The 26,796-nt window shown below is 38.7% G+C and overlaps 1 protein-coding gene across 7 annotated transcripts; it reads right to left on the minus strand.

Moving 5' to 3' along the window:
* Positions 1-1,864: 1,864 nt before the first annotated feature.
* LOC131216918 (clathrin interactor EPSIN 1-like) lies at positions 1,865-25,181 on the minus strand. 7 transcript variants are annotated; one of them, XM_058211554.1, is made up of 12 exons: positions 24,953-25,180; positions 24,758-24,800; positions 24,597-24,648; positions 20,678-20,757; positions 20,473-20,551; positions 20,169-20,252; positions 19,914-20,059; positions 19,534-19,824; positions 18,556-18,668; positions 13,309-13,502; positions 10,541-10,925; positions 1,865-2,296 (listed from the first exon to the last, which is right to left on the minus strand). In XM_058211554.1, exons 2-12 carry the CDS (start codon positions 24,796-24,798, stop codon positions 2,091-2,093), a joined length of 1,671 nt encoding a protein of 556 aa, XP_058067537.1. In that variant the 5' UTR covers positions 24,799-24,800; positions 24,953-25,180; the 3' UTR covers positions 1,865-2,090. The 7 variants fall into 7 exon arrangements, with proteins under 7 accessions (XP_058067537.1, XP_058067517.1, XP_058067526.1 ...); XM_058211534.1 differs by having other exon boundaries at positions 10,541-10,949; positions 24,953-25,179; XM_058211543.1 differs by having other exon boundaries at positions 10,541-10,949; positions 24,758-24,855; positions 24,953-25,179.
* Between the last annotated feature and the right edge of the window lie 1,615 nt (positions 25,182-26,796).

The raw sequence follows: 26,796 nt of genomic DNA on the forward strand, positions 1-26,796 counted from the left end.
TAGCTACACAAGTAGCGTAATTCCCTGGTAGCGTAAGCTACAGGGTATGTAGCGTAAGCTACAATGCATGTAGCATAACGTAGTGCGTAGTGTGGATAGCATAAGCTACCTGAAATCTCATTTTTTTTAAAGTGTTTTTTCTATTTTATTTTAAAACCTATTTTTAAATGGTAATGACTTGCACCTATGGCACATCGCACTACATTAAACTAATCTGGACCATCCAAATTGTGGTCCATATCATAGATAGAGCACTTAAATCAATCCGGACCATCCAAATTGTGGTGTATATCATGAATTTGTGGTGTTTCAATATTATTATTTTTTTAAAAGTCACACTTAGAGATGTCTAAAGGCAAAGAGAGAGAGAGAGAGAGAGAGTTTTTGCATGGAATTAAGTGGTTGCTGATCTAGATTCGTAGTCAAGAACTCATAGAAATTATGTATTTTGTAAATTTTATCATATTTTCTATTATTTTAATTAAAAATATTAAGGAACGCTATATAGGGCCAAACGCCACGCTATACGCTACATGCTATTTAAAACACTTGTTGGTGCTATGGGGGTTGAAGGGCTTTAATAGATTGGGAGGTATTGCTATAGGTTTTAGAGAATTCAAGAAAGGAGAGAGAGGAAGAGAGATTTTGATCTGGTGCGTAGCTTTCGTGAGAGTTGCATCAAAAGAGGGCACTCGCACATCTTACATTACTTTGCATGAATGATGCCTTCTGGCTTTGTTTTCCCATAATCTCCTTGTGTAAAATAGTCATTGCTGCCAAGTAGGTTTGAACATGTGAAAGGAGAGATGCTCAGGGTGAGCAACGACTCAAAAGGCTACTCAGCACACAAGCAAGATCCAGCCCTGATTCAACATGTGCTCTATAGTATCTTGAGGGGGGAAAAAGAACATCCATTTGGACTTGGAACTCAGTGAGAAAATTGGTATTTCTTAGGCTGACAGTATTCTTAAACCACCAATAATAATAGAAAAGAGAGGGAACTCTGGCAGAATGTGATGTATGATATGCAGGCACTTTAGAAATTGCACACGTGGCATACAAGTAGTTCAAACTACCAAAATTATGGGTCCCAGTTTTGATGTATCACAATGTGTCTCTGGAGTTTTATCTGCTCGTCGTGTACCACTCAAATTGAAAGAGAAAATTTACAAGATAGCTATAAGAAATGTTGGGTAGTTAAGGAAGATGTTCACAGGATGTGTAGCTGAAATGAGGATGTTGAAATGGATGAGTGGCAAGTGAGGAAGGATATAATTATAATTGAATGCATTTGAGGGAACTTAGGAGTAGCACCAATAAGTAATAAGATGACAGAAAGTAGACTTAGATGGTTTGGTCATGTGCAACAGAGACCAAGAACTGTGCCAAGTAGAAGTGAGTTGGTACAAGATGAAGGCTCCAAAAGGACATGGATGGGGGGGTAGTAAGAAAAGATTTGATGACCTATATAGCCCCTGATAGTGGAATGGCGGAACAAGATTCATGTAGCTGACCCCAATTAATCGGGATGAGGTTTAGATGATGATGACCAACAAAAAATTACACTTATTTGGTTATCAGATCAAATGGGGGAACATTCATTGGACGTTTAAAAATGAAAAATATCTGAAGGTTTTCTTTCAACAAAAAGTGTATAATAAGAGTTTAAGATTGTTCAATCAATCTTATTTTGATGCTGTGGTTTCACGACAGTGGGTTCCACAATTTAACCAGTTTAATTTGAGTTAATGTATGCCACATGTACAATTTCTAAGTGCTTGGGTATCAATCATCATACGCAGCCATATCAAATAAAGCCCCCTCAAAAAGGGGAAAAAAGAAACCAAATGGGATTTACTAAAAATAGGAAAAAAGGAAGCATTTCTCATAAAAGATTTTGGGGGAGCATTTCCATCCTTTATTGAAATTTGACAATGAGATAAGCATTTCCTTCAACAGTATTCAAAACCCAGCATAATGTATATTAGAACAATAACATGGAGCACACCAAGCACTCAAGGAATTTAACAACTCTGAATTGATCAATTGTGAATATAAATATATATAAGAAATCATTTGAAGCTTCCAAACTAATATTGGCCCAGTTTTGAGAGGCTCCCATCTCCTCCCATTCCCACTCCTGCTGGTGATGGTGTAAACCCTGATCTATCGATGCCTGACCCAACACCCATGGCTCTTCCCATGTAAACTGAAGTTGGTGGGCCCTTCTCCATCTCATCCACTCCACCACTTAGCCTGCCAACATTACCAATATCTGCTAGAGATGTCTTCTTGGCTGCACATTGAATTTAAAGCACAAGAACAAAGTCTTTGTCAGTAAAAATGCAGAAGTCTACTGTTACCATTTTCATGAATGAAAATCATGGGTTTCTAGGTTATAGAAAAAAATGTCACTCCCTCTTCAATTTTAAAAAATACGGCATATTTGGGTCTTCTCCAGAAAGTAGTGGACAAAGCGCAGGTCGTCCATAATGAGAATGGTATGATATCAAGTCCTGCACAATTATCACCAGATTCTCATTTTGGAACACATTTTATGGACAGTAGCGTCTAGCGCATCATGCCATCCATGTTTAGAGTGCTGCGGAAAGAGGCACCAATCTCCCAAAATGCACACAGGAGGATGTCTCTCCCACCTGCATTCTGGGGTATGCCAAAACAGGACCCTAGTTTTTCTTTTGGGAAACCATGTCATGGTGAAAGCTCAAGTAACTTACATTGGGGAATAAATGTAACAATTCCAAGTTGAAGATCCACAACTTGATTAACCAAATTGGCTATTTCTGTTGTGAGTAATATTGACTTTTCTTTTTTTATAGTTTATTTAATGTTTTTTGGTCAATAGTTAGAATGAGAGTTTAGCATATGTTATAGATGAATCAACTGCTAGTATTCAGAAAATGGTTCTCCAATGCATTCATAGATGATATGATGTTGGTTGATGAGACAAGCATTTAGTCGAACTATAATGAAATAAAACTTTAATAGGAAAAGTTAAAGACGCAGCTCATTAGTTAAATCAACAGGGGAGAGATTCCTCAAGGCAACTTGGTTCGTTTCAATGGTTCCATAATTCAAGACGTTTCAAATAAAATTATTTTGAACTGGAGTTGGGTCGATGAAATGGTGATTTTCCTATGGAGTAGCATGTGATGGCTGCATTCCAATGACACTATTAAGGCAAAAAGTTTATCAGACATCTTTTCAAATGGCTAAGCTATATGGGCAGAGTGTTGAGCAATTAGGAGGCAACATGGTGCTGTTAAGATAGTGTTTTCAGGCCCTACTGGTGTGGGTGACTCAAATAGGGCAGAGTTAAGAGGTCATTCTAAGGGGGATCGAGTGGGTTCGGAATTTCTTTTCAGGACATCTCGTGGAAGTAGGTGAGTTAAGGAGTGTCATTTCTTGGGCATCCGCCTTGAGTAAGGCTCCATGAAAGTGATCATTTTTGGTTGATGAAACCTTGGTGAGGGTTGCAGGCTTGCAGCTTATCCTACTGTTTCAGTGTTACTTCTAATTCTAAAGAGGCAAATTCCTTAGCAGATGCTCTTGCTAAAGATTGTGTTCTTAACCCCTCCTTGGTAATTTGAAGATCTCTCTCCATTGCCTTAATGCAGAGTTATCTCTCTTCTTCTTCTTCTTTTTTTCTTTCAATAAAATTTCTATGTTGCTTGTAAGGAAAAGAAATGGGGGATGAGTGTTGCAAAGAAAGGATGTTGAGATGGATGTGGAAAGACTAGGAACCATAGAATCAAAAAAGAAGATGTCAGATACAACCTAGGAATATCTGTTGATAAAGCAAGGAACTGTTGCTGGGTTGAAGTGCCCAGGGGGGATGAGGGAAAGGCCTAAAAGGACTGGGCTCGAGGGAATAAGAAAGGATATGAAGGCGTATGTATAGCTAGAGTTGGGCATCGAGTCGAGTCGGACCGAGTTTGGGCTGACGGACCCGACCCGGTTTTGAAATAGACCTGACCCGAACTCGACCTGACTCGGTACCAAGTCCAGCATGCCTGACCCATCTGAATCCGTGGCCTGGACTAATCTAGACCGACTTCGACCCGGTCACATGGACTGAGTCAAGTCGAGTTGAGCTTTTTTTCCCTGTCATGTTTTTCCTACTTAAGTTATTCAAGATAAACATTGTCGAATACTCAAAAGTAATTTGTAAAATTTTATTTTATTTTTTAAATGAACAAATTAAATAGACATTGTCAAAACTCAAAAGTATGTTCAGAATCTCAGATGGAGTTCCACATAGAAACCAATGAACTATTCATACCATTCATTCATTCAATATCCTTTGTATGATGAATGCCTTTGTGGCGTGTAACATGAGTAACCTTGTCCGTAATAGTAACCTCCTCCTCCACCTTCATCACCAAAATCATCCTTTAGTTCTCTTTTTACGGCTTGAATTGTGGGAGAACTCTGGGCTGAGTCCAACCTGAAGGTGTCTAAAAGATGGTTGTTTACCTTTTCTAAATCGGATAGCATAGATGCCTTTTTATCATCCCCATTCATAGATTTAATGAGTTTTTTCAACCTCTTTTTATGATCCGATTTGTACAGGATTCTCAACTGCTTATAGAATGCAGCGAAACTTTGATGATTTATTGCCTAGCTTATGTCCCATACTCTTGCATACTTCGGCATTATGTTGTCTCGAAGGGGGTTGATGTTGTCTGGTCCTAGATGCCAATTCGAAGCTTTGTTTTACGGCTTTTATATAATCTTGTTTTTGTTCCCTTAGTAGTCTGTCTTCTTCTTCTCTACTAAGTGTAGGGGATCTTCCTCTGCTTGACTCTTCTTCATTTATAATATGCCTACTTCTATATCTTCTATGCCTGGTTGTAGTGAATGTAGGGGAAGGGGTAGTTGCATTTGTATTTGAGTCGAGAATGGCTCGAAATAAATCCCGAACTTTTGGAGGAGCTTTGCTACATGGGACAACGTCTCCTCCCTGACAAGCTAAATGTAATTTTAACAGATTTGTTTTGTTTACAACTTGCTTTCCACACAACTTGCATTGCAACTTTATCTTTCCATCCTGGGAGTAGACTTGGGCTTCATAATCTCAAATATCTACCGATGGATCATCTTCTGATGACATATTTATAAGTGTGAATTTTAAAAGAAAAAATATTTGGTTAGGCTGAGATAACATAAATAATTAAGGAATGAAGATAAACAAACACAACCAGCCAACTATATGAGATTGAAGGAACATTAAGTCATTTAAAAGCATAAACGAAAAAAGAAAAAATATAAAAATTAAACATTCAAGTACATAAGTGGATAAGTGATAAGCATAGAAAATATCCATCTACCCATCAAATGTTACAATTCAAGTCCACAAATAATAACTGTCAAATTGTTGTAAGCAAATGCAAGGGAAATAGAAGGCACTATCTCATCCTGCTTCATGCAATTGTTATAGGTATTGTCTCATCCTGCTTCTCACTCTCCTCTTCCTTGAACTCCTCATCAATAGAGTTGTCCTTTTCCTATATTGGACGCAGCTAAGCATGTGTACAAATGAGCGCTTCAACTAAATCCGATGTAAGTGAGCTTCGATACTTGTTCACGACCCTACTCCCAGTGCTAAAAGCAGATTCTGACATCACCAACGAGAGCCCATGGTACTGTGATTCACGAGCTTTCGACTTTCACCCGTTTAAAACATCAAATTCTTCACCTTTGTACTTTACAAGTGGCTCCTTAAGATAGTGGTCAAGTTCTGTTTGAGTTGTCTGCATTTGGGTCTCAATTTGTGCCATGAAAGACATGAAATCGTCGATCGTGTTCAGTCCTACAGCTACACTAGAATTAGAACCCACTTGAGGAGTCTGACCTGCGATATTGTCTTTTGCGAACCCCAAAGTTTCTACATAGAAATTATAGAAATCTTCGACTGCATAACAAATCTTATCAACCTCAATGGCACTTCTCACCATACAACTTTTTAAAAATGAATATAACCGTGAACATCTTGTATTGAGGATCAAGAACGACTACAACAACTATTACTAAAATGCACTCAGACCAATGCTTATCAAACTTTAATTGCATACCCGTAGTCATTATTTGTAGAAAGTCTGATCCACTATAGCTTCTGCACAAAACATCTTTTACTCTACAAAGTTCTGACAGAAATATATTTGTTGTTGGATACTTGCTTTCTAAAAATATCTTTATTGTGTCGTAAAAAACTGAAAGGAACTTATGAACTGCTTCAACTCTTATGCAATAATTATCAGAAGGCAATCACTGATACGCACTATCACGTTCTGCATAGTGAGAGAATGCATCTCTAAAAACTATTGCTGAATCCAACATTTCGTAAGTTGAATTCTAACGTGTCATGACATCCAACTTCACCTTTTTCTGATATGACAAATTCAACTGTTTCACAATCTCATTCCATGTATTTAATTGTGAAGGTGACTCCCGTATATACTTCGCAATCTCTATTATGTTATCGATCATTGGCTCAATTGTTTTAAACCCATCTTGTACAATCAAGTTTAGAATGCGAGCACAACACCTGGCATGAAATATTTTCCCACCGAAATACAAGTCACCGATGGCCCTAAACTAGTTCCACAAAATCGTTATCACGCTATCGTTTGCAGAGGCATTGTCTAAAGTTATCGAGGAGAATTTCTTCGCAATGCCCCACTTCACAAGGCATCTGTATATACAGTTTGAAATCATCAAACCAATGTGAGGAGGCGTAAGATACCAGAAGTTTATAACTCTTTTGCAGAGCCTCCATTAGGTATCAACATAGTGGGCAATTAGTGACATATACCCCTTTCGTTGATTGGATGTTGTCCACAAATCTTATGTCAAGCTAATTCAGGAAACCGATTCTAATTGTCCTTTCAACTTGACCTTCTCGCTTGCGTATATCTTTATGCACTCTTTTTATTGTTGTACAGGAGACCTCATATATGGGTTAAGGCCTCTGGTTAATTCGACAAAAGATGGACTCTCTACTATCTGAAATGATTTTTCATTTGCAATGATAAAGATGGTCGTCAATTCATTCATATGGTCCCTGTTATACTTATAGGTAGACAAGGTACCTTGCGGCGAATTCACCAAAGATTGGGTAAATGAAAGTGTCTGTTGGCCTGCAGTCTTGCTTCTCACTTTTTTATAACACTTCAATATGTGTTTTTTCAGAGTTGTGGTTGACATGTCTACTTGTTTTGCATATTGAGTCATGCAGTACTTGCATTGTATCTTCATCGTGTCGTTCTTTAGAGTTACTTCTTTAAATTCTTCCCACACTACCGATCTTTTCTTTTCTTTTTTTTCCTTTTACTGAACTCTGGGAGGTACTAATATCAATGGGCACCTCTTCATCTTTTAGGCTTAATCATTCATCCAAGATTATCGACGAAGTGACTAACAATCCGCCGGGGGTATTGGGAATTTCCTCACTAATCATCTACTAATTGAAAGATACTAAATAAGACTAGCACTATAATGCCTTAAAAGTATATACTAAACTCTAAATTAGTCGCTCATCCAAGGTTGGATAAATTATAATACTTTCATATTCTCATTTAAACGTCCACGCCGAAATTCCAGGAACATCTCCCCACGTCTCTCTAGATAAGTTGATCTTCCATTTCATTCCCATGCTAAATATCTAAGCAATGTGAAGATATTTGGCATAAGAAATAAAAAGGAAGAAATATATCCATAGAGAAATGGGAAGATGGAGCGCAAAACATGCATGAGCATTTAAATAGGTTATATGAAAGCATACTATCTATCTAACCTTAAACTGTCCAAAATGAGATAATTTGAGCGATTTCTATGTCACCAAAAACACATTATATCCATGTCTGGCTACAAAAATAAAAAAATTTTTAAAAAAATCCTCAAATGGTCAACTATTTGTCCAATTCACAAAAATAAATCACATTAGGCTAACGGTTTAATGCACAATAATAAGCTAAGCAATAAGCAATGTATTCCATAATTCACAAAAATAAACCACTAGTTGTCTAATTCAAAAAAATAAAATACATTAGCCATTTAGGTTTTCGGTTTTAGGGTTTAGGGATTAGGTTTAGGGTTTGGGTTTAAAGTTTAGGTTTAGGGTTTAGGATTAGGTTTTAAGGTTTAGGGTTTAGGGATTAGGATTTGGGTTTAGGGTTTAGGTTTAGGGGTTAGGGTTTAGGGTTTAGAAATGGCTCAGCGTGAGCCAGCTCGGACGCACCATGGCTAGCCCGACCGCATACGAGCTAACCCAAATGCACCACACGGTCCACACTCCACAGCCAGCCCGACCGCACCCGAGCCAACCCGGATGCACCCGATTTCAACCCTACATGAACCCAATTTCACAACCCCCCTCCCCAAAATTAGAAATTAATAAAGCGAAAACTATAAAAATTAGTAAATTACCTTGCTTAGAGCAGAGCCAGGTGCCCGAGTGGGTGTGGATCATCCAGACGAGCTGTTACGGCGCTACCTAAGTCGAGAGAGAGAGAGAGAGAGAGAGAGAGAGAGAGAGAGAGAGGGTGGCCTGGTTTGGTGGCTGGTGGTGGTGGATGACTGCCGAGCTCAGGAGAGGAGGGAGGGAGGGAGGGAGGGAGAGATCGGGTCGGGAGCGGGCGTGGAGCGGATAAAGTAGGTTAGATAATTAGTTTATACATATACACGCGCGCGCGCCCACACACACACACTACTCGAACCCGAGTCGAGTCGAGTTTCGGATCAAGTCGAGACTGAACGAGTCAGATTTCAGGTCGAGTCGAGTCGAGTTAATGGGTGACTCGGACTCGGTCTGAGTTCGAATTGGGCGAAGTCTACTCGGTTTAGATTAACTCGCCTACTCAGTTCGGGTTGAGTCGGGTCTAAAGGAGTCGGATGAGTCGATTTTGCCGAGTCGAGTCGTCCCGTGCCCAGCTCTATGTATGGCCTTTGGGGCCCATTTGGACACACTCTCCAAAGGGGCATTTGAGGCGTAAACCCCCCTTTGGGCCAAACTGGGTTTTTTGTGTCTCGGCGCACTTTAAAAACCCACATTTCGCTATCCTGCTCGACGAAATTGGCACTAAAATGCTAACTCAATAAAAACCAAGCCGATTGGTTTTGATCAAGTTCACGAAAAAAAAAAAAAAAGAGGTTTGAAACCCCCTTTTGCACAAGTGCATCCAAATGGACCCTTGGGAATGATTGGCATGATAGGATTCATAAAGCGGCTCCTAACAGCTGGGACAAGGCTATGTTGATGACGATGACGACAATGATTATGATGATGTAGGCAATGTAGATGACGACAATGATGGTGAACAAATTTAGGATGATGTAAATGTTGGCAATGATGACATCAGCGACACCAGTGAGGACAATGAGGTAAAACATTAGTTTAATAAAAGAAAAGGAGGGAATAAGAGAATCTTCAAGAAAAAAGAAGCGAGGCATAAAAATAGCAATGTGAAGACCCATGCCAAAATACGGCCTTCTCCTTTTGTCCTAATCATCTAAATGGTCAACATTCTGCCTCAAACACCAAACTGCTGTCTAGTACATTGCACATTGTGCCAGCTCATAGGCACCAATCACTGAGTCCCTGCACATGAATCATGTGTCAACTGTATGCTCTAGCAATAGCCTAGAGGTGCCACTGCACCTTGCCACCTGCATTTCAAATCCAAAGTTGCTTGGCTTAGTGATACAAGCCATAAATCCAACCCCTCAACTACATGACCAGTATGTAGCAACACTGGCTCACACAATGAGTACTTGGATATTTGCAGATTACAATTGGGAACTGGAATCTTCACGAAGAAGCATGGCAACAGCAATGACAGTTTGAAAATAGACATATGGAACATAATTAATTTGCATATTAAAGTATGATAACATACCATTTTGTATGCAGTTATAGCTTGAGTGTGTGGACAAGAGAGGTGGCATGTCAATTCTTCCACTGTTTTGTTCAAATCAAGAGCGAGGGTTCAATATGAATTTTAGTTTCTCGTTTTAGTGGATAAGCAGTCAGCAATTCTTTGTTGTGGATGGTCCAAAGGGGCCAAATAAATGTTTTGATATCTGATCTGCACATCTGATGCAGTGTCCATATTGGACTACTGGTCTTAATGTTTTCTTCTTCCTTTTTCCCCTGCTGAAAGTACAGAGTTCAGATGTTCTCAGGACCATTTTCCATTAGCTGAGTGCTTCCCATTAACTAGGGTACAAGGCTGCTGATATTTCCATGTTCTTATACACAGAATTCCATCAATGCATCCTTCAAGTTCCACTCCCAAAGCATTCTGCCTAATTCAGCAAAACAGTTTGTGCATGTAATCACGAGGTTTGAATGCTTAGAAGGGTAACTTATCTCACAACCCAAATTTTCTAGGGACATTTGTTGGTTAGATACAAAATCGGCAAAATCAACCATTTTAACGAACAACACATACAATTCTATGTGGTGATGGAGGAAAAGTAATGAGATGCAGTAATTCAAAGATGAAGTACATCAACTTACGAGCAGTTATATTCAGATCAATCAATCCACGACTTAGAGAATCTGCCCATATCCCAGATTTGACCTGGAAAGTATCCTTCTTCACTGGGGTCTTAGACTGCGTTGAGGTGTTCTGGTTTGAGATGCCGAGGCCTTCATTGGCAGAATTTTGTGGTGGTTCTGTGGACACTGAGACAGTATGAGAAGTGAAGTCGCCAAAGATGTCGGATCCTTCAAAATTGTTGACAGGCTTCGTGGCAAATAGATCAACAGTGTTGGGGTTTGCAGACTCAGGCTTAGTTGACTTGGTTTCAGTTGGCAAAGTAGAATCTGTTTCAGTTGGCATGGTAGAGTCTGGTGCAGCAAAAAAGTCTATAGATGAAGAAGATGCAGGAAGAAAGGCAGACTGGGCAAAGAGATCAACATTAGCCTGTAGAAAGGGTAAGAAGAAAATTTCACATTGAGGAAAGCGGAAAAATTTATACTTATATAAAAAGATAGACCAAATCCCTGCTATTTCTCCAAAATGAATCGCCAAGCGGGTTCATCTGTTTGCAAACTTCCCTTTGTGGGTGGTGCAAAAGACATGTACTATTGTGTGTGGGGCCATCTTGGCATGTATTGTGTTGACAATCATTTATCAGTGGGTTCGTTGATTTTTTTATTTTTTATTTGCAGCCTACTACCCGAGCATGACCTTCCATGTCTTTGGGTGCTTCATCCATAGAGGTCTGCTTAGCAATTGCCACTCCATACCTTACTTTACTCAGGGCTGGAGTTCAATATAGGGTGAGACCATTTTGGCACACAGACCATGTCAATGTAAGCCTCTGTAATGGCCTGTTCCAAGAGGCCGGATAAAAGACAAAGGTTGATGAATGGTGAGCAGCCAATTGTAAAACTTTTGCCAATCTACCATTTAAAAGCCATCCCCAAATTTCTGGGAGAAAGACTAAGATAATTTGCAAGTGACAGAAGATACATAAGAAATACGAAGGCGCAGCAGGGTTGACATAAAACAGCAAGCCAAGAACACCTTCATTCTTTTCAGATAATGCCAAGAGATAAAATGGATCCTAAATTAGCCGAAATCTATGGTTTATGTCACAGAAACCTAGAAGCAGCACCCTGAAAAAGAAAAAAGAAATCAAGTATCTTGACAAAACATTCTTGAATTTCCAGTAGAAAACGCATGAAGGGATAAAAAAAGAAATTATAACTTGGAAATATGAGGAAAAGCAGAGGGAAAGAAAGTGCGCGTCCTGTCCTGGATCTATGATGATCCGCACTCAGACCACAATAGATGGCTAAAATTATCCAATTTGTGCATATTAATTTAATGATCTCTCATAAAGTAAATGAGCCAAACTAAAACCAATAAACTGGATTAGTCCCCATTCCTCAATGGATGGATCTGTCCAGTGTGCGGAAGCATTGGAACAAACAATAAACAAACTAAAGGGCTTTTTGAATCTGAAATGTCAACGTCTGATTTCTCCAAAACATCCATTTGCTAAGAGAAGTCTTGCTAAAGGGGGTACCATTTTTTCAAGTCTTCTATATCCCGCTTGAAATGAAATGAATTGGGAGAACTGATCCAATTCTATTGGAGATGCCATGAAAAGACACCCTAAGAAAATATCCACACTACAAACTGAGCTAACCCTAAATGCCCAACAGCTTATTTGGTATGGCTGTCAATGGCTTGTATTTGGGTTAGATAGAGTACTGTAGCCGGACCCAACTAAGGGAATTGAATTTGGGTCCTGTACGGTTCAGAAATGAGTAACATATATGAGGTACAGAACTGGATTTGCATGGATTCAGGTATCACGTAAGGCTCCGTCTAGCCTAGTTTTGAGCATATGGATTAGGAATTTGAATGGTGTTTGGATATGCACTTGAATCTAGTACCAGGTCCAGCCTCAGGTTCGGGTCTGGATCTGGATTCTGGACTCATTTTGCATAAGTTTTTAAAATAATGTGTAACTAAATATATAATAAAATGAAGAAAAAAAAATCATATATCCAGTAGCCAATGGGCAACTGATCTGGATTTGACTTGTTGGTCCAGAATCCAGCCTGATTAGTTGGGCCTGAGATGTAGATCCAGATCCAATCAAATCTGATCTAATACTTCGGCATAAAAGGATCTGAATACCCATTGACCAAGGTATGCCAAAACGGTCACATAATAGCCGTAATGGCCGTCATGTAACGGTAACGATGGTAACCATTATGCACGACGTGGCCAAAACAGCCGTTAGAGACAAAAATGCCCGTAATGGCCCCATAACGGAGCCGAAACAGATTTGTTTTTCTTCTTCTTTAAACTGTAACAGCCGTTACAGCCTGTATCATAACAGTAACTGCAGTGGCCATTATGGCGGCCACCATTGCTGTTATGGAATACCTTGCCATTGACAGCCCTTTCTTGGTCCTGCACAGAGCACACAGATTCTAGAATTTGATATTTTGATGTTAATTAAATGCTGGGTACTGCAGTATGTTCCTGAAAGCACAATAGCACTTGCTCACTTTGGCAATGGACCTATCCATGAAACAGGTGAAATTGGCTGGTTATTGGTGCTTTACCTGTGCTTTATTTGTTTACGTTTTTCATATTATGGGCTTTAGAAATATTAATTCCTAAAGCATTAGAGAAGATGAGAACCTAAACACCGTAGAAAGACAAACTACAGGTCTCTTTTACACAAAGAAAGGGAACTAAGATAAACTATATGTACTTTAAGACAAGTGAGATTTAGAAAAATAAATAAATAAATAACCTGAGTATGAGAGCCAGAGTGTGCTTCAACATTAAGTGAGGCTGACACAAATGTTGCATCTGCAAACAGATCGATGTCAATCAAGGCATTGCTGTTTGTGGTAGTAGTTTTGGTTGGAACAGGAGCGTCCATGTGGTCGCCAATCAAACTTTCACCAAATAGATTGACTTGGTTAGATTTTTTGGCAGTTGATCCTGTCAAATCAGTTCAAACAAACAGATGTTAAAGTGGATAATATTTTAGGACATTCTTGATTAAGATGGTGCATACAAACCTTGTTCAATAGATACATAAAATCCTTGTAATTGGCAGGGGTTGTTTATACCTAAAACCAAAATTTTGGCAAGTGGCATAGAACTCGGCCAACTAACTCAGATTAACCAGACACAAATACTGAGTCAAATTTTCAATTTTAGAACTCAGCAGAATCAAATATTTTTTAAAATTTGCAGAGCTTTTCTGATGGGGACATCAAAGGACCTACTCGAATGTACCAGAGACGGAGATGACAACTCACATCAACGCAACTTTCTTCGTGGATGGGTGACGAGTTCCAGATGGGGCCCACTAGGCCATTTTGAAGACCCCACATGCATTGGACATGCATCGGGAAGACCCCACCTTGGGATGATGCATGCAGGCTGCTTAGGAAATCATTTTAGTCATAAGATTTCTATTTCGTACCGATCCAACCGTTGGATCTTGTCGATCAGGCCATCAGGCCTCTAGATCTTTTAGATCATGGCCCCTTGGACTCTGATCTTGCTTTCTTTGTGTTATTTGTTATCTTTAGGAGTTATTTGATGGTTCAGATTAATAATATATGTTTTAGTTTTTTTATTTTGGATGATGGGCCACTTAAGTGAGTGGCATAGTTATAATTATGTTGGATTTTAATTCCGAATTTTTAATTATAAAAGCACAGGGAGGGTGGAGTTCCAACCCTAGTGGAGATTTGAGAAGGAAAAAAAAAAAAAAACTCTCTTGTGTGAAGGAATTTTCCTTATTTTTTCTCTTCCAATTAAATTGTGGAAGGGTAGAAACTTGTTTGGTAGTGGATTCCTCAAGGTACATCATTCATCTTCCTCTTCTTCGAAAAGTAGTCTTCTTCTTACATCCTTCCCCTCTTCTTCGAAAGGGATTCTTCTTCTTTTCCCTTCCATTACAACCTTTTAAATCCTAGATCTTTAATTTCCTATTTTCTCAAATTTCTAAAAACCCTAATTCCAAAATATTCAATTCCCATGAACCCTATTTTTCCAAGTTTCTGATTTTCCCCTTTCTAACCTTAATCATAAAACTTACAAATCTATCCCTTGAGCGTAGAACATACACATGCTAAATTGGAAGTTTTATCCTTCCATCGGTCCTAATTTTAATTGATTTATATGATTTCTTAGAATGCGGGCATGTGATTTAGGTTAAATTATATTTTATTTCCTATTGTTTACTCTTAATTACTTGGTAGGTTAACATCTTTTTATTAATTGAATTACTTTATGGACTCTTTCATAAGGTCCACATCGCATGTTAGCATTAAATCATGTGCCATGCATCATTTTCGTAGGCTTAGGAGAGTTGAACTTGAAATCATTGTAATTGGTAAAAGCGAGGCTGTCCATACTGATAACCATAAAGTTGGTTGATGATGTCGAAGTCGGCTGAATAACTCAGGCTAGCCAGACCCAAGTACTGAATCAAAATCTCAGTTCTAAAACTCAGCAGCATCAAATAATTTTAAAATTTGCAGAGCTTTTCATTGGCTTGGGAGAGTTGAACTAAAACTGAAAGATTGATTTCCAAATCAGAGTGCAGATACATGTTTTTGAGCACTGATTTATAAACTTAATGTCAATTTTGGAAGGTTCCTGCATGTCACTTGTTGTCAATTCTTACTCAAATTATTCCAACAAGCCAAAAACCTTCAAAGTCTTAAGACTTTTCAGCAACAAAATTTTATTGAATGAGGTAAAGGAAACAAATGACTGTTACATCAGCCATCCCTTTAAAACGAGAGAAGAAGAAAATAATAATAAATAAATAAAACTGTCCTTTAACGTAATGGATAAGCATTTTACAAACAAGATTGGGTCTATATACAATTTCATTTGCAAGTGCCAGTCTATTTGCTTCCCAAAACAAATGCATAAAACACGTTTGAAATTTAGACGCCCAAATCTCTCTGTCATTAAAAATGAACTTGTGCTTCCATGGTGCTCTTTCCACGCCAAAGGCCCAGGGGTTCAAAGTTAGATTCATGTGGATACACTTTGTCCACAATAAGATGTCTACCAAAACATCAACATGCGCAAGTATGTAGTTTATGCAGGCATGGAACTTAGACAGGGACGTGTGCACCTAAGAGACGCATCCCCCTTTTTTCCTACTTTATTGTAGTGCTGGCAATATAGGCATGTGCTTGTATGGGTGTGAGAAGGTTGATTGACCTAATAGAGTTAGTGGAAACCATTCAAACTCTCAAACGTCTCCCATTCGTATTCATCATTATTTCTCATATTATTAAAATATTGGAAATCATTTAATAGTGTCAGAGTGCCATATATCTGCTATGACAATGACTCCATTCCATCTCTTTTACACTAGGTATCTCCCTCTCTCTTCTTCTTTATCTATTCATCAGTCTTTTTCTTCATTGGTCCCCATCTTCTCTTTTCTTCCTTTCATTCATCTAACTTAAAGTTCTCCTCATTTTTTCTTCTCTCAAATTTCTCAAACTTCTCTCACCTTCTATTATCAACCTCACCTATCCATGGTCCCCTAAATTTACATCCTCAAAACTACAAACCTGGCCCCATTCTGTCTTTTTTAAAACAAAAACCAAATCTTCTTTTCAGCCCCAACCCATATCTTTTTCCAATCTGTAAGGGGCATTTCCTTTATCATCTAGGTATAAAAATATAGAAAAATGATACCCAATTAAATAGATATATGTATGAGGGAACAATAACAAATGTGAGGATCACTAGTGGAAAGACAAGTGAGTTCCCAATTACTGCAGGCTTACACCAAGGGTCAGCATTGAGCCCATACCTTTTTGAATTTGTTATGGACGAGCTAACCGTGCATTGACAAGAAGAGATCCCATGGTGCATGTTCATTGCATTTGACATTGTTTGCACCCTCCCTTATCTTTTTAGTCAAAACTATGTCAAATGCAATGAACATGCACCATGGGATCTCTTCCCACGGTGCAAACACAAAGCTAGAATTATGTAGAGGTACTTTAGAATCTAAAGGGTTTTAAATTAATCGGGTTAAAATAGAGTATATGGAGCACAATTTTAGTACAAATAGGAGTTAAACTACAAATTAGTTAAGATTGCTTACAAGGAAGTTTCCCCAAATAACCACTTTTGATACCTTAGGTCGATAAGTTATGAGTGGAGAGATTAAGCAAGATGTTGCCCATAGAATTCATACTGGGTGGAAAAGGGGAGTTGTGCCTCTGGAGTTTTTATGTGATTGTCATGTACCACTTAAACTTAAAGGGAATTTATTGGATAGATATAAGACCAGCCATGCTTTATTATTATTAATTTTTTGAACATTGGAGAAAGATTTTATTAGAAGAGGAGGCCACAGTCAAAATATATAAAAGAGCACTATACAAGAAAAGAAAAGAGATTACAACCCAAACTTGAAATTGCATGGAATAGGATACCACGACACACGGAAGCTTGGTGGAGCTTAGGGGGGATATGATTAGGACCAAATAAAATTTTCATCTTTTAAATACACAATTGCCTACTTAAACTAATTAATAATTATAAGTAAGGCAATTAACTTTAAGGCTTCCGAGCCAATAGAGAGTTAATGCATGGGCATTTTCACACTAGGCTCAAGTGGGGTGGCCTGTGGAATGCAGGGGCATTTTCGGGATGGGCAGCCCGCGGAACCCATGTGATTTGGGGCCCGTGTGAAGCGGAACCCATGGATTTGAGGCTCATGAGGAGGGTTTGGCCGAGGACCTAACCCATGGATGTGGGGCCTGGGCTATTATGAGATAAAGCGATTAATTCGTCATGCTCTATTAATTCGAGCTACACCTTTTCCCTAACTTCTCTAAGGGGAGCTCTACCTCGAGAGATCACCCATCTACTCCACGACCTTTTTTTTTTAACACACGCGCTCACACCACAATGGGATTTCACCACAATGGGTACTCAAACACATGACCTCCTATTGAAACTCTTGTCAGTCTACCATTGAGGCATGAGTAAGGACCCATCTACTCCACAACCTCAGGATGCCTTTATGAGAGATAGACCTCTCTTGAAGCCTTTGATTTCTCCCTCCCCTTCACCTTCCATGCATACCTTGAGGAGAGCACCAGGATACTCCTCAATGGATCGGCCTACCACGAAATCGAGATTCTCCTTAACCTCTGCTCCTCGAATAGCTTTGCCTTCTCGAGATTTGCCCTTCCATGCCTCACCTGTCTATTTGAATACCTTGCTAGAGGTAGTAAGAAAAGACTTGATAACCTGTGGTCTAATTGAAGGTATGGCTTTTATAGAGTGGAATCACTGAAAAGGATTCATGTAGTTGACCCCAAGTAATTGGGATGAGGCTTAAATGATGATAATGATACCAATTCAATAGAGAACCCAGCCAATACCAACTCACAAGTAACTAAAAGTGGCAACTCGCCTCTTGACTGGTCACATCAGTAGTCAAGCCGAGTAATAAGGGGAGGATATTCAAATTCTCAAACATGTGAGTCCCACTGCCTCTATGAGCCAATCAAAGGACTAGTCCCATTTACGAGGCAAAGCATAATCCTTGCCCACTTTTTCCTACTAAATCTCAAGATTGTGCTACATTGTTTTTGATCCCTTTCATTTAGGTCTCCATTGAAAATCATATAACCGAGAATCATCAAGTGGAAGGTATTGCACTCTTCCTTTTATATATTTATTTGTTTGTTTGTTTGAATGAAAAAGTTGTATGTATGAGGCATGGTAGCTTGCTTAAGAAAATTCATTCAAACAAGCATTTGTCAAGATTCTTACTTAGACGTACATGACAAACGCTGTTGATGGACACAAGAAAAGATCTTCATTCAAACAAACATTTGTCGAGATTCTTACTTAGGCGTACATGAAATACACTGTTGATAGACAGAAGAGAAGATCAACCAAAAGTGCACATAAAAGCCCTGAATTTTCTGAGCCAGATGGGGAGAACATCCCTGCTCCACTGGAATATAAATGCTGAACACTTTACCAGCAGTAGAAGATGCCCGTGGGTTGAAGTCATCAAAGTCATCCTCAGTATTAGTTGGGGGTGCACTCGAGCTCTGAGAAGAGGGGATAGGATCATGGTTATCATCTTGACCCCTACTGCAAACACAGAATACCGTCATTAGACAAACATTATAGTGACTTCCTCGATCAAGTTAACATAGAAACATTTTAAAAATAAAAATAAAAAATGCTAATCAGCACTCAAGCCAAACAACATGGCCAAGCCACGTGTCAATTGGTTCAATTTGGGTATGACAATTGAATAACTTGTGTTGTGCCTGTCCAATGCATGCCCACTGCCTCTAAACCACAGAATAACATCATTAGACAAACATTATAGTGACTTCCTCGATCAAGTTAACATAGAAACATTTCAAAAAAAAAAAAAAAAAAAATGCTAATCAGCACTCAAGCACAACAACATGGCCAAGCCATGTGTCAATTGGTTCAATTCGGGTATGACAATTGAATAACTAATGTTGTGCCTGTCTAATGCATGCCGACTGCCTCTAGTACAGGCCAGCTGGACTTCATGCTTCAACAAACTAACTGATGATAAACAGATCTGATAGACTATGTATCCTCAAATCATTTTAAATTGATATCATCAAATCACATTCTACCATACCATAGTATATTCATATTGCACAACAATAGGCTAGCCTAGGGCAAAAATTTTCCCATGCCCATCTCCATTTCATACATGCAGGCAACATCATCTTACCCAAATGTAGAACCAAAATAAAAAACAACCTCTCAATATCCAGTGGTTTTGCTTCAAATTCTCACAGTTCTATACTAAATACATCAATAGTTTCCACTGCAGTTTGGTTAGCATCCTTAGGAAAGGGTAAAACACAACAGGATCGCCAGATTTTATCCAAGATCCAAAAACCACAACACATCCAAGAGGATTGACCAAGACACACCATGAACAACAGTGTTCAAGTGTAGATACCTGCCATGGCATGCTGATCCCTTCTTTGAGTTGCTCCCTTCATTTTCATTGCTAAGGTTGCTTCGTGGTTGTGACTTACCATGACCATCTTTGCTGAAGCCATCTCTGTTGCCATGATTCCAGTCAGTTTCATCACCATATCGGTATCTCAATTTGTAACCATCCTTGAATGTTTCACCCTCTCTTGCACTACCAAGGCCTCCATAATGGTTGTCCCGGTAGAAACTGCTGCTACCATGTGAGGCTGAACTTGACTTATAAGTTATTCCAGTTGAGGACAGTCCAAAATACCTGAAAAGAGCAGCAACTGTGTATCTCATTCATTGAATACAGACAACTCAAATAAAAGATCCATCTAAATTTGGGTTCCACAAGCTCACTTATCACGGTTTGCAGCAGCTTTGTTTCTAACTTCTTGTATTTTATCCTTGCTATTCAAAAGGGCCAAAATGGTTTCAACCTTCTTTCTCACGTTGATTCCCATATCCTTTCCATTTGGCTCGACATATTCAAAACCTGAGATTGACTTCATAAATAAGAGTAAATCAGGAAAACATCTTTTGCCAGGAAATCCAATCAACGTCACTAGAAAATTAAAAATTGCACCAATTAGCAAAATATAAAAGAAGTCTTACTGAGATCTGGAAAGTGTGTTCTAGGACGTCATCAAGTGCACGTTCAGATCCATTTGCCACTAAATACTCTATTACAGTGAGTGCCTGTGAGGGGGGAGATGTTTCTCACAGTTGATATAGAAGGAATGAAGTCTTGAAAGGAATATAGTCTGAGAAAGGAATAGAAGCTTTGAACTGGACCATTAAATTGATAAATATGGATATCTTTCTTTGTTTGCATAAAATAAAATTTTGTTTGTTGATAAAAGATAATGATGAAAATGGCAATGCATGGCATGGAAAGTGGCACAAAGAGTAGCCTTACCTTATAAACATAGCGCCAGTTTCGGCCAGTTTCAGTCAATCTTGTCCAGAGTACATCCATAATCATCTGGCGTTCGGTGCTAAACAGAAAATGACAATAATTCGTGTCATAATATAAGCAGAATGTAATGTGCCCCAAGAGGAATGGAAAGCTACATGATTAAGCACACAATAGAACTCAAAGAATACAGTAAGTTGGAAGTTACAATTTTTTGGTGGCCTGTGCAATTTCTGCTAAGGCAGACCCATGAGGACCCCAGGGTTCATTACTTGTCGCATCAAGAACCTGTCAAATGTAAAAATGCCCCCAAAAGGCCCAGTCAGTATAGAACAAAGTAACCTAGTGCAACATCACCAAGCTTCAAAAGTTTTAGATTTGTTGCCCATGAAAGTCCACTACCTTTGCTAGTGCAAGAAGTTCTGAAAATTTTGACTTGAGCAGTGAGGACATCTTAAACTCTCACCAACTTCTAAAAAGGTCTATGAACCCACATCTAATACCTAAGCTGACAAAATTTGACTTGACAGTGAAAGTGGAACATTAGATGATCGTGAGCAAGTGGTAGTCTGGATCTTTGGGGTGGACAAATTTGTGCGATGATCTTCCCTTCTGGTCAGGAGCATGGTTGGAGAAAGGTATGGTGAAGATGGAAGAAGACTAGACTAGTGAGTTTGCCAGAGGACCAGTTTCAGTTGTCTTGCAAGCAATCCATTGACTCAATGAACTAGCGACTGGAAAAAGCTTATTTGTGGTCAGAGCTAGAAAAAAGTTTGTTATCAGATTTCAATAAAATTCTTATCTTTCAAAAAATAAAAATAAAAAGTTTGTTATCAGATGAAATTTGCCTTAGTGCGTCTGTGAGAATTTCAATGTGATTCAGTTCTCACTCAAGAGTCAAGATAGTTTCAGATAGCACAGTTACTATGAGTACAAGGTTGATGTTTGTGGGCTGTAAGGACATTTTTTGTCTGGGTTCCGATACCTTGCCCTTTGCATGCTCAACTAATATAAGCTGGTCATGCATGAACAGGGTCCTTACCTGGTTACCAAGGCTTGGGGTTTTAATATTACACGTAGTTTCTTTGGATGTAACTTCAGAACTTTTGATCAGTTCAATAGAAATTCAATTTTGATGCCTACTGAGTTCAATATGAAACCCCTGCAGTTGAGAATTTTCTCCTGCATCACCCACTTCCTAGTTCATAGAATGTAGAATTCTAATGGATACCAGAGGAACTGACACTGGAAAAGAACCAGTGGTGTAAAAGGAGAACGCTTCCACACAATTCTTCAAGGCAACATCATAGAGCCAAGAAGTAGTAATGAAATCCTCAGATGCAAAGGCAGGGAAAGAGAATTTCATTATGGTTTTCCAATTAGTTTAGCCAAATAGCACCATGACAATTTGCAGGGTCACGTAGAGATGAGGGTATACAATATACTTAGGGCTCTCAGCAAGTCAGGCTAGGCTGTTGTAGGCCTCAACTTTAGGCCCACACCCCAGCCTGGGTCTATTTTCAGGCAAGGGGCCAATCTGACAATATTTCCAGTTTTAAGTAAGGCCTTGGCATGGGTCAAGGCCAGTTATGCCAGTTATAGCATGTGTCTGTGTCCTGATTTTCAGGCCCACAGGCCAGGCCAAGGCAGAACCCAGGCCCTAAAACTGAAGGACCAGGGATCCAACTGACTCAGGTCAGGCTACGACTCGTCCTATTAAAAGCCACATGTATAACACCTCACTGCATTGCTGATGCAAGAAGATACACAATCTCATGTGTGGATTGATTTGATCACATGTGGGCCTCACATCTGCACACATGTAGGACCCCATGATCACAAGCATAATCCATACTACTCCTCAAGGCCCATTGCTCCTATTTTTGCTGCTATTTTAAAATTGCAGAACTGATTTATTGTCCTGTGAAAAGACATAAACACCCTTAAAAATAAGTTTTTGTTGGGTTACTTAAGGGCATTTAAGTAATTTCCTCTATGCCATATGCAAGAGACAAATTCCTTTTCTAAGTAATTCCATTAATTTTTTTAGGATTTAAGTAATTAGAGGCACCTATCCAAACCATCTGAACAACCCTCTTCCATGCACTCATGCACATTAATATACATCCCAGTATAGCTATAGACATTGGATCTAGGGTCATATTAGGTGATCCAAGCCATTTACAAGATGGGCCTCACTATCCATGGAGGATAACTAACTATGAAAATCCACAATTTGAATATTCTAGCATTTTGATTTTTAACTTTTTTTTCCATATTCAACAGATGGTCTCCTCGATGGTTGCTTTGTGGACCATTGATTCAAAAGCCTAGGATTTTCCAATTAGAGATTTTTTAGGAAGCCACCTTCATCATTGTATTTTGTAAGATTAACAGTTGGATCACTAAATATGAACCTAGATACATCAACTATAGTCCAAACATATCCTACAGCAATAGGCAGGGATGTATCTCACAAGCCACAAAACTTTGTGGTTATGTCATTATTCTCATTCTCAACAAAGTGAAAACCACCAATTCTTTTGGTGAACGCCAAAAGAAGTAATCGCTCTTTACTGAATTCTCTATAAGTTGTAGGGAGTGCATGCAAAACCATCTCTCTGTGGGGCACACAATCATGTTTGTATAAAATTGAGTCCATTATTTTGTTGCTTCACCTCATTTTCACCATACATAACAGAACTTAGCTCGAAAGAAACAATACAAAATCATGACTAAAACCTCTAAATTCACTTGGTATTGTCTACCTGAGTTTCAGATCACGTTTATTTTTGGTGCGTCTCTTCCTCCTAGTGGGTCTCACCTTACCATGACATATAAACAATATGATGGCTTCAGGAAGTTTCTATGGTGGTGTCTCCAACCCCACTGTTCCCCATGGCCTGACCCACCTCATATTTGGATTGGCCTAATTTTTTGGCTTAGGTCCTAAAAGGAGACTTTTCAATTGATGTACGGAGTGGATTTCACACACACATCTTGATTGGCCCACCTTCATTTTGATGGCTTTCCTTTTGAGTATTTTAATTAGGTTGGGCAGTTGGCATTCAGAAGTTAATAAGTATTGCTAAAGCCTAAAGGTATTTACATTGATGCAAACAATAAATTCATCTCTTATAAAAGGGAACACTGTCAAATGCATGGCAAATGAGACATGCAAATAAGAATGGATGGAGAGTTGGCGCCAGTGGCATAGTCTCTCAATCATTGAAAAGATGAGTAGGAGGGAATGCTCACATACAGCCCCTCCTTCATGCGTGCGAAAGATGGTTGTAAAAATCTAGCCGATGGACTCTCTCTCTCTCTCTCTCTCTCTCTCTCTCTCTCTCTCTCTCTCTCTCTCTCTGTGTGTGTGTCACAAGTTCGCTAATCAAGTAGCCCCAACACACAAATGAAGTGCCCATTACTTTGATGTGTGATGCACGTCAAATGCAGTAGACAAATTACTAGACCAGCTGTAGCTTTTCCTTTTCATTGGATTTGATTTATCTTCAGTCTAGCCAATCTTCCTGTGAGTTGAAACCGTGCATTTATTGGACATTCGGTCCCTGATTGGTTGTGCTCTACGAAAGTGTGTGAATGTGCTCACCAAGTGCAATGTGCCTGCATTTTACCAGTAGCCTAACTAACTATTAGTGCATTTGTTTTTGTTTGGTAATGGCGAAGATGCCCTACTTAAAGCCATAGTAAAATAAGCAAGCAGGGTATTTTTAGTCTTTCCATTAGTATGAGGGTTTTCTTTCTTTTGTTTTAGGAATTAAATGGAACTTTGGTTGTGTAGTATCATCATGCCATTTGCAAATAAAGTTTTCTTTCTCTTTTGAGAAAAATATCCATTCCCTTGCATGTGTTGCATTGAATGGCATGTGTTTCCATCAATCTTAGCTCCTTAGCTAAATCTTTTTACCATCTAGCCGCATTAAAATGCATTCTGGTTGTGCCAATTGCCCTCAGCACACATCGCATTGCAGATCCAGCCATTGAAAACCCGGATGCATGCATGCACAAGCATCTCTGCATGTATGCATTCATAATTTTCATCATACGTAGCTGGTAATTTAGTTCCACCAGAAGTTGTCTTCAAATTTCAATAGAAGATTGCTTACCTTCTGCTCAATCTCCGGAATCTTGAGGACTTTTATGTTTACTTCCCTCTTTCTGCAAAAGAGAATGCAAAACCGATCAAAATCGGATTCTCTGATGTTCAAACGAATGCAATTCACAAAATTAGAAAATGCGTCATTCTTTTTCTTTCTCATAAACGCACATTTCTCTGACTGCTTGATCGAAGACTTTCATGAAATCCATAGCTGAAATTACCAATGAAAAATGTTGTGAGAATAGTCGAGGAGAGATCTAGCAGATCTGAAAAAAGAGATAGGGTATTGATCTAAAAAATAAAATTAAAAATTAAAAAAAAATTAAAAAAATTCGCAACGAAATGTGGGAATTTTGAGAGTACCTGAGGAGGATCGGATCGGGAGATGCAGATTTCAGATCCTGAGAGAGAGAGTTTGAAGTAGATAAATCGATTTTTTGACGCAGTATTGACGATTTTCGGCATTTTGGGTTGGCGATGGACATTGTGCCACCGAGGAATTACTGTCCCGAGAGATGCGTGAACGGTGTTCCTATGCACCTATTCTGGGTTAATTAGACAGAACCGACGGAAACAAAATAAATAAATAGATAAATAAATAAAATAAAAATGGGGCACTTATTTTTTTTTCGTGCCCTCTTCATTTTAGGGAAGCGGATTGCCTCGCGGTGTGAGGCCACCATGATGTATATATTTTATCCAAGCCGTACATCCATTTTGCCCGCTTATTTTAGAGCATAAGTCTAAAATTGAAGCAGGTCCAAATCTTAACTTGAGCATAGCATAGAAAACAATGGTGTTTGAACGTCCACCGTTGAAAACTTTTTTTAAGGCCGTCAAAGTTTTAGATAAGCTGATATTTGTGATTTCCCTTCATCGAGCTACATGACCTTGATTCTCTCACCCGCCTGTTCGGAGCTCAGGATAGACGAAGGCTTTGAGGGCCACTAAGGGGCCACAGTGATGTATTAATTTCATCCACACCATCCATCCATTTTTACATATCATTTTAGAATATGAACCCAAAAATATCAAATATACAAATCTTAAATGCACCACAAAGTTGGGATAAAATTACTATTGTTGAAAAAATCTTGGGGGCCACATAAGTTTTGGATAAAGATTATATTTGTTTTTTCACTTCATCCCGGTGTATATGATTATATAAACAGGTTTGATGGAAAATAAACAACACGGTGAACCCTAAAAAGGTTTCAATGGTAGGCATCCTTAGCATTGTTGCTTCGCATGGTGTGGTCCACTTGAGATTTTAATATTTCTTACTTTTGGTCAAGTACTCTAAAATGATATATAAAAAAATGGATGAATAGTGTGGATAAAATTAATACATCATGGTGGCCCTTTGGTGGCTCTTGAAGGGTAGTACCTAATTTGGCATGGACAACATCAATAATGATATATACCAATCAAAATACACTAAGCAGAAAATTGACAATGTGACAAGCATAGGGTCCAGATTCTATGACCTTGTGAACATGTTAAATTGCAAATAATCATCCTAAGTGTGCCTAGGAAGGTTTGGATGGTGGCTCTCATTATCTTACTTTCTATGGTGTGGTCCGCTCGACCTTTAGATCTTATTGCTAAAATGATCTGAAAATTTGGATGGATAGCTCGGATATAAAATACAGACATTAAGTGGCTTCACGACGCCTCCCACAAAAGATATACCTGGCGTCAAGATCAACGGGGAATGTCAGCCACCCTGGTCAATATTTTTTTAAACGATGAAGCTGCCATGATATTAAAATGAAGGAAACACCCCACAACCGAAAATAATAGACATGGATCAACCTTTTAAATGGGTACCATTAATAATGAATTTTTTTTGTGTGTCATTTAAAAAGTCTGAGAATGGATATATATATATATATATATATATATATATATATATAAAGTAATAAAATAAAGGAGGCACAAAATATATAGGTGCTGGAATCTCAATCAAAAACTTTCAAGTGGTTTTATCTAATTAATCCATAAAGGGTTGTTCTTTTTAATTAACCCACAAAAAGGATGATCTATCTAAAAATTCCTATCAATAATGATGGGTGAACTATTTTCTTCTTGGTTATTGTTGTATTTTTCATGACCATCTATTTGGTGGTCACGGAACAAAGTGCTGGGAAGATTGTGTATGATATTTCTTAATAATCATGAACCCATGCTTCCAGCTGTCAGTGAAC

Source organism: Magnolia sinica, chromosome 1 (assembly GCF_029962835.1).
Source record: "Magnolia sinica isolate HGM2019 chromosome 1, MsV1, whole genome shotgun sequence".
NCBI classification, from domain to species: Eukaryota; Viridiplantae; Streptophyta; class Magnoliopsida; order Magnoliales; family Magnoliaceae; genus Magnolia; species Magnolia sinica.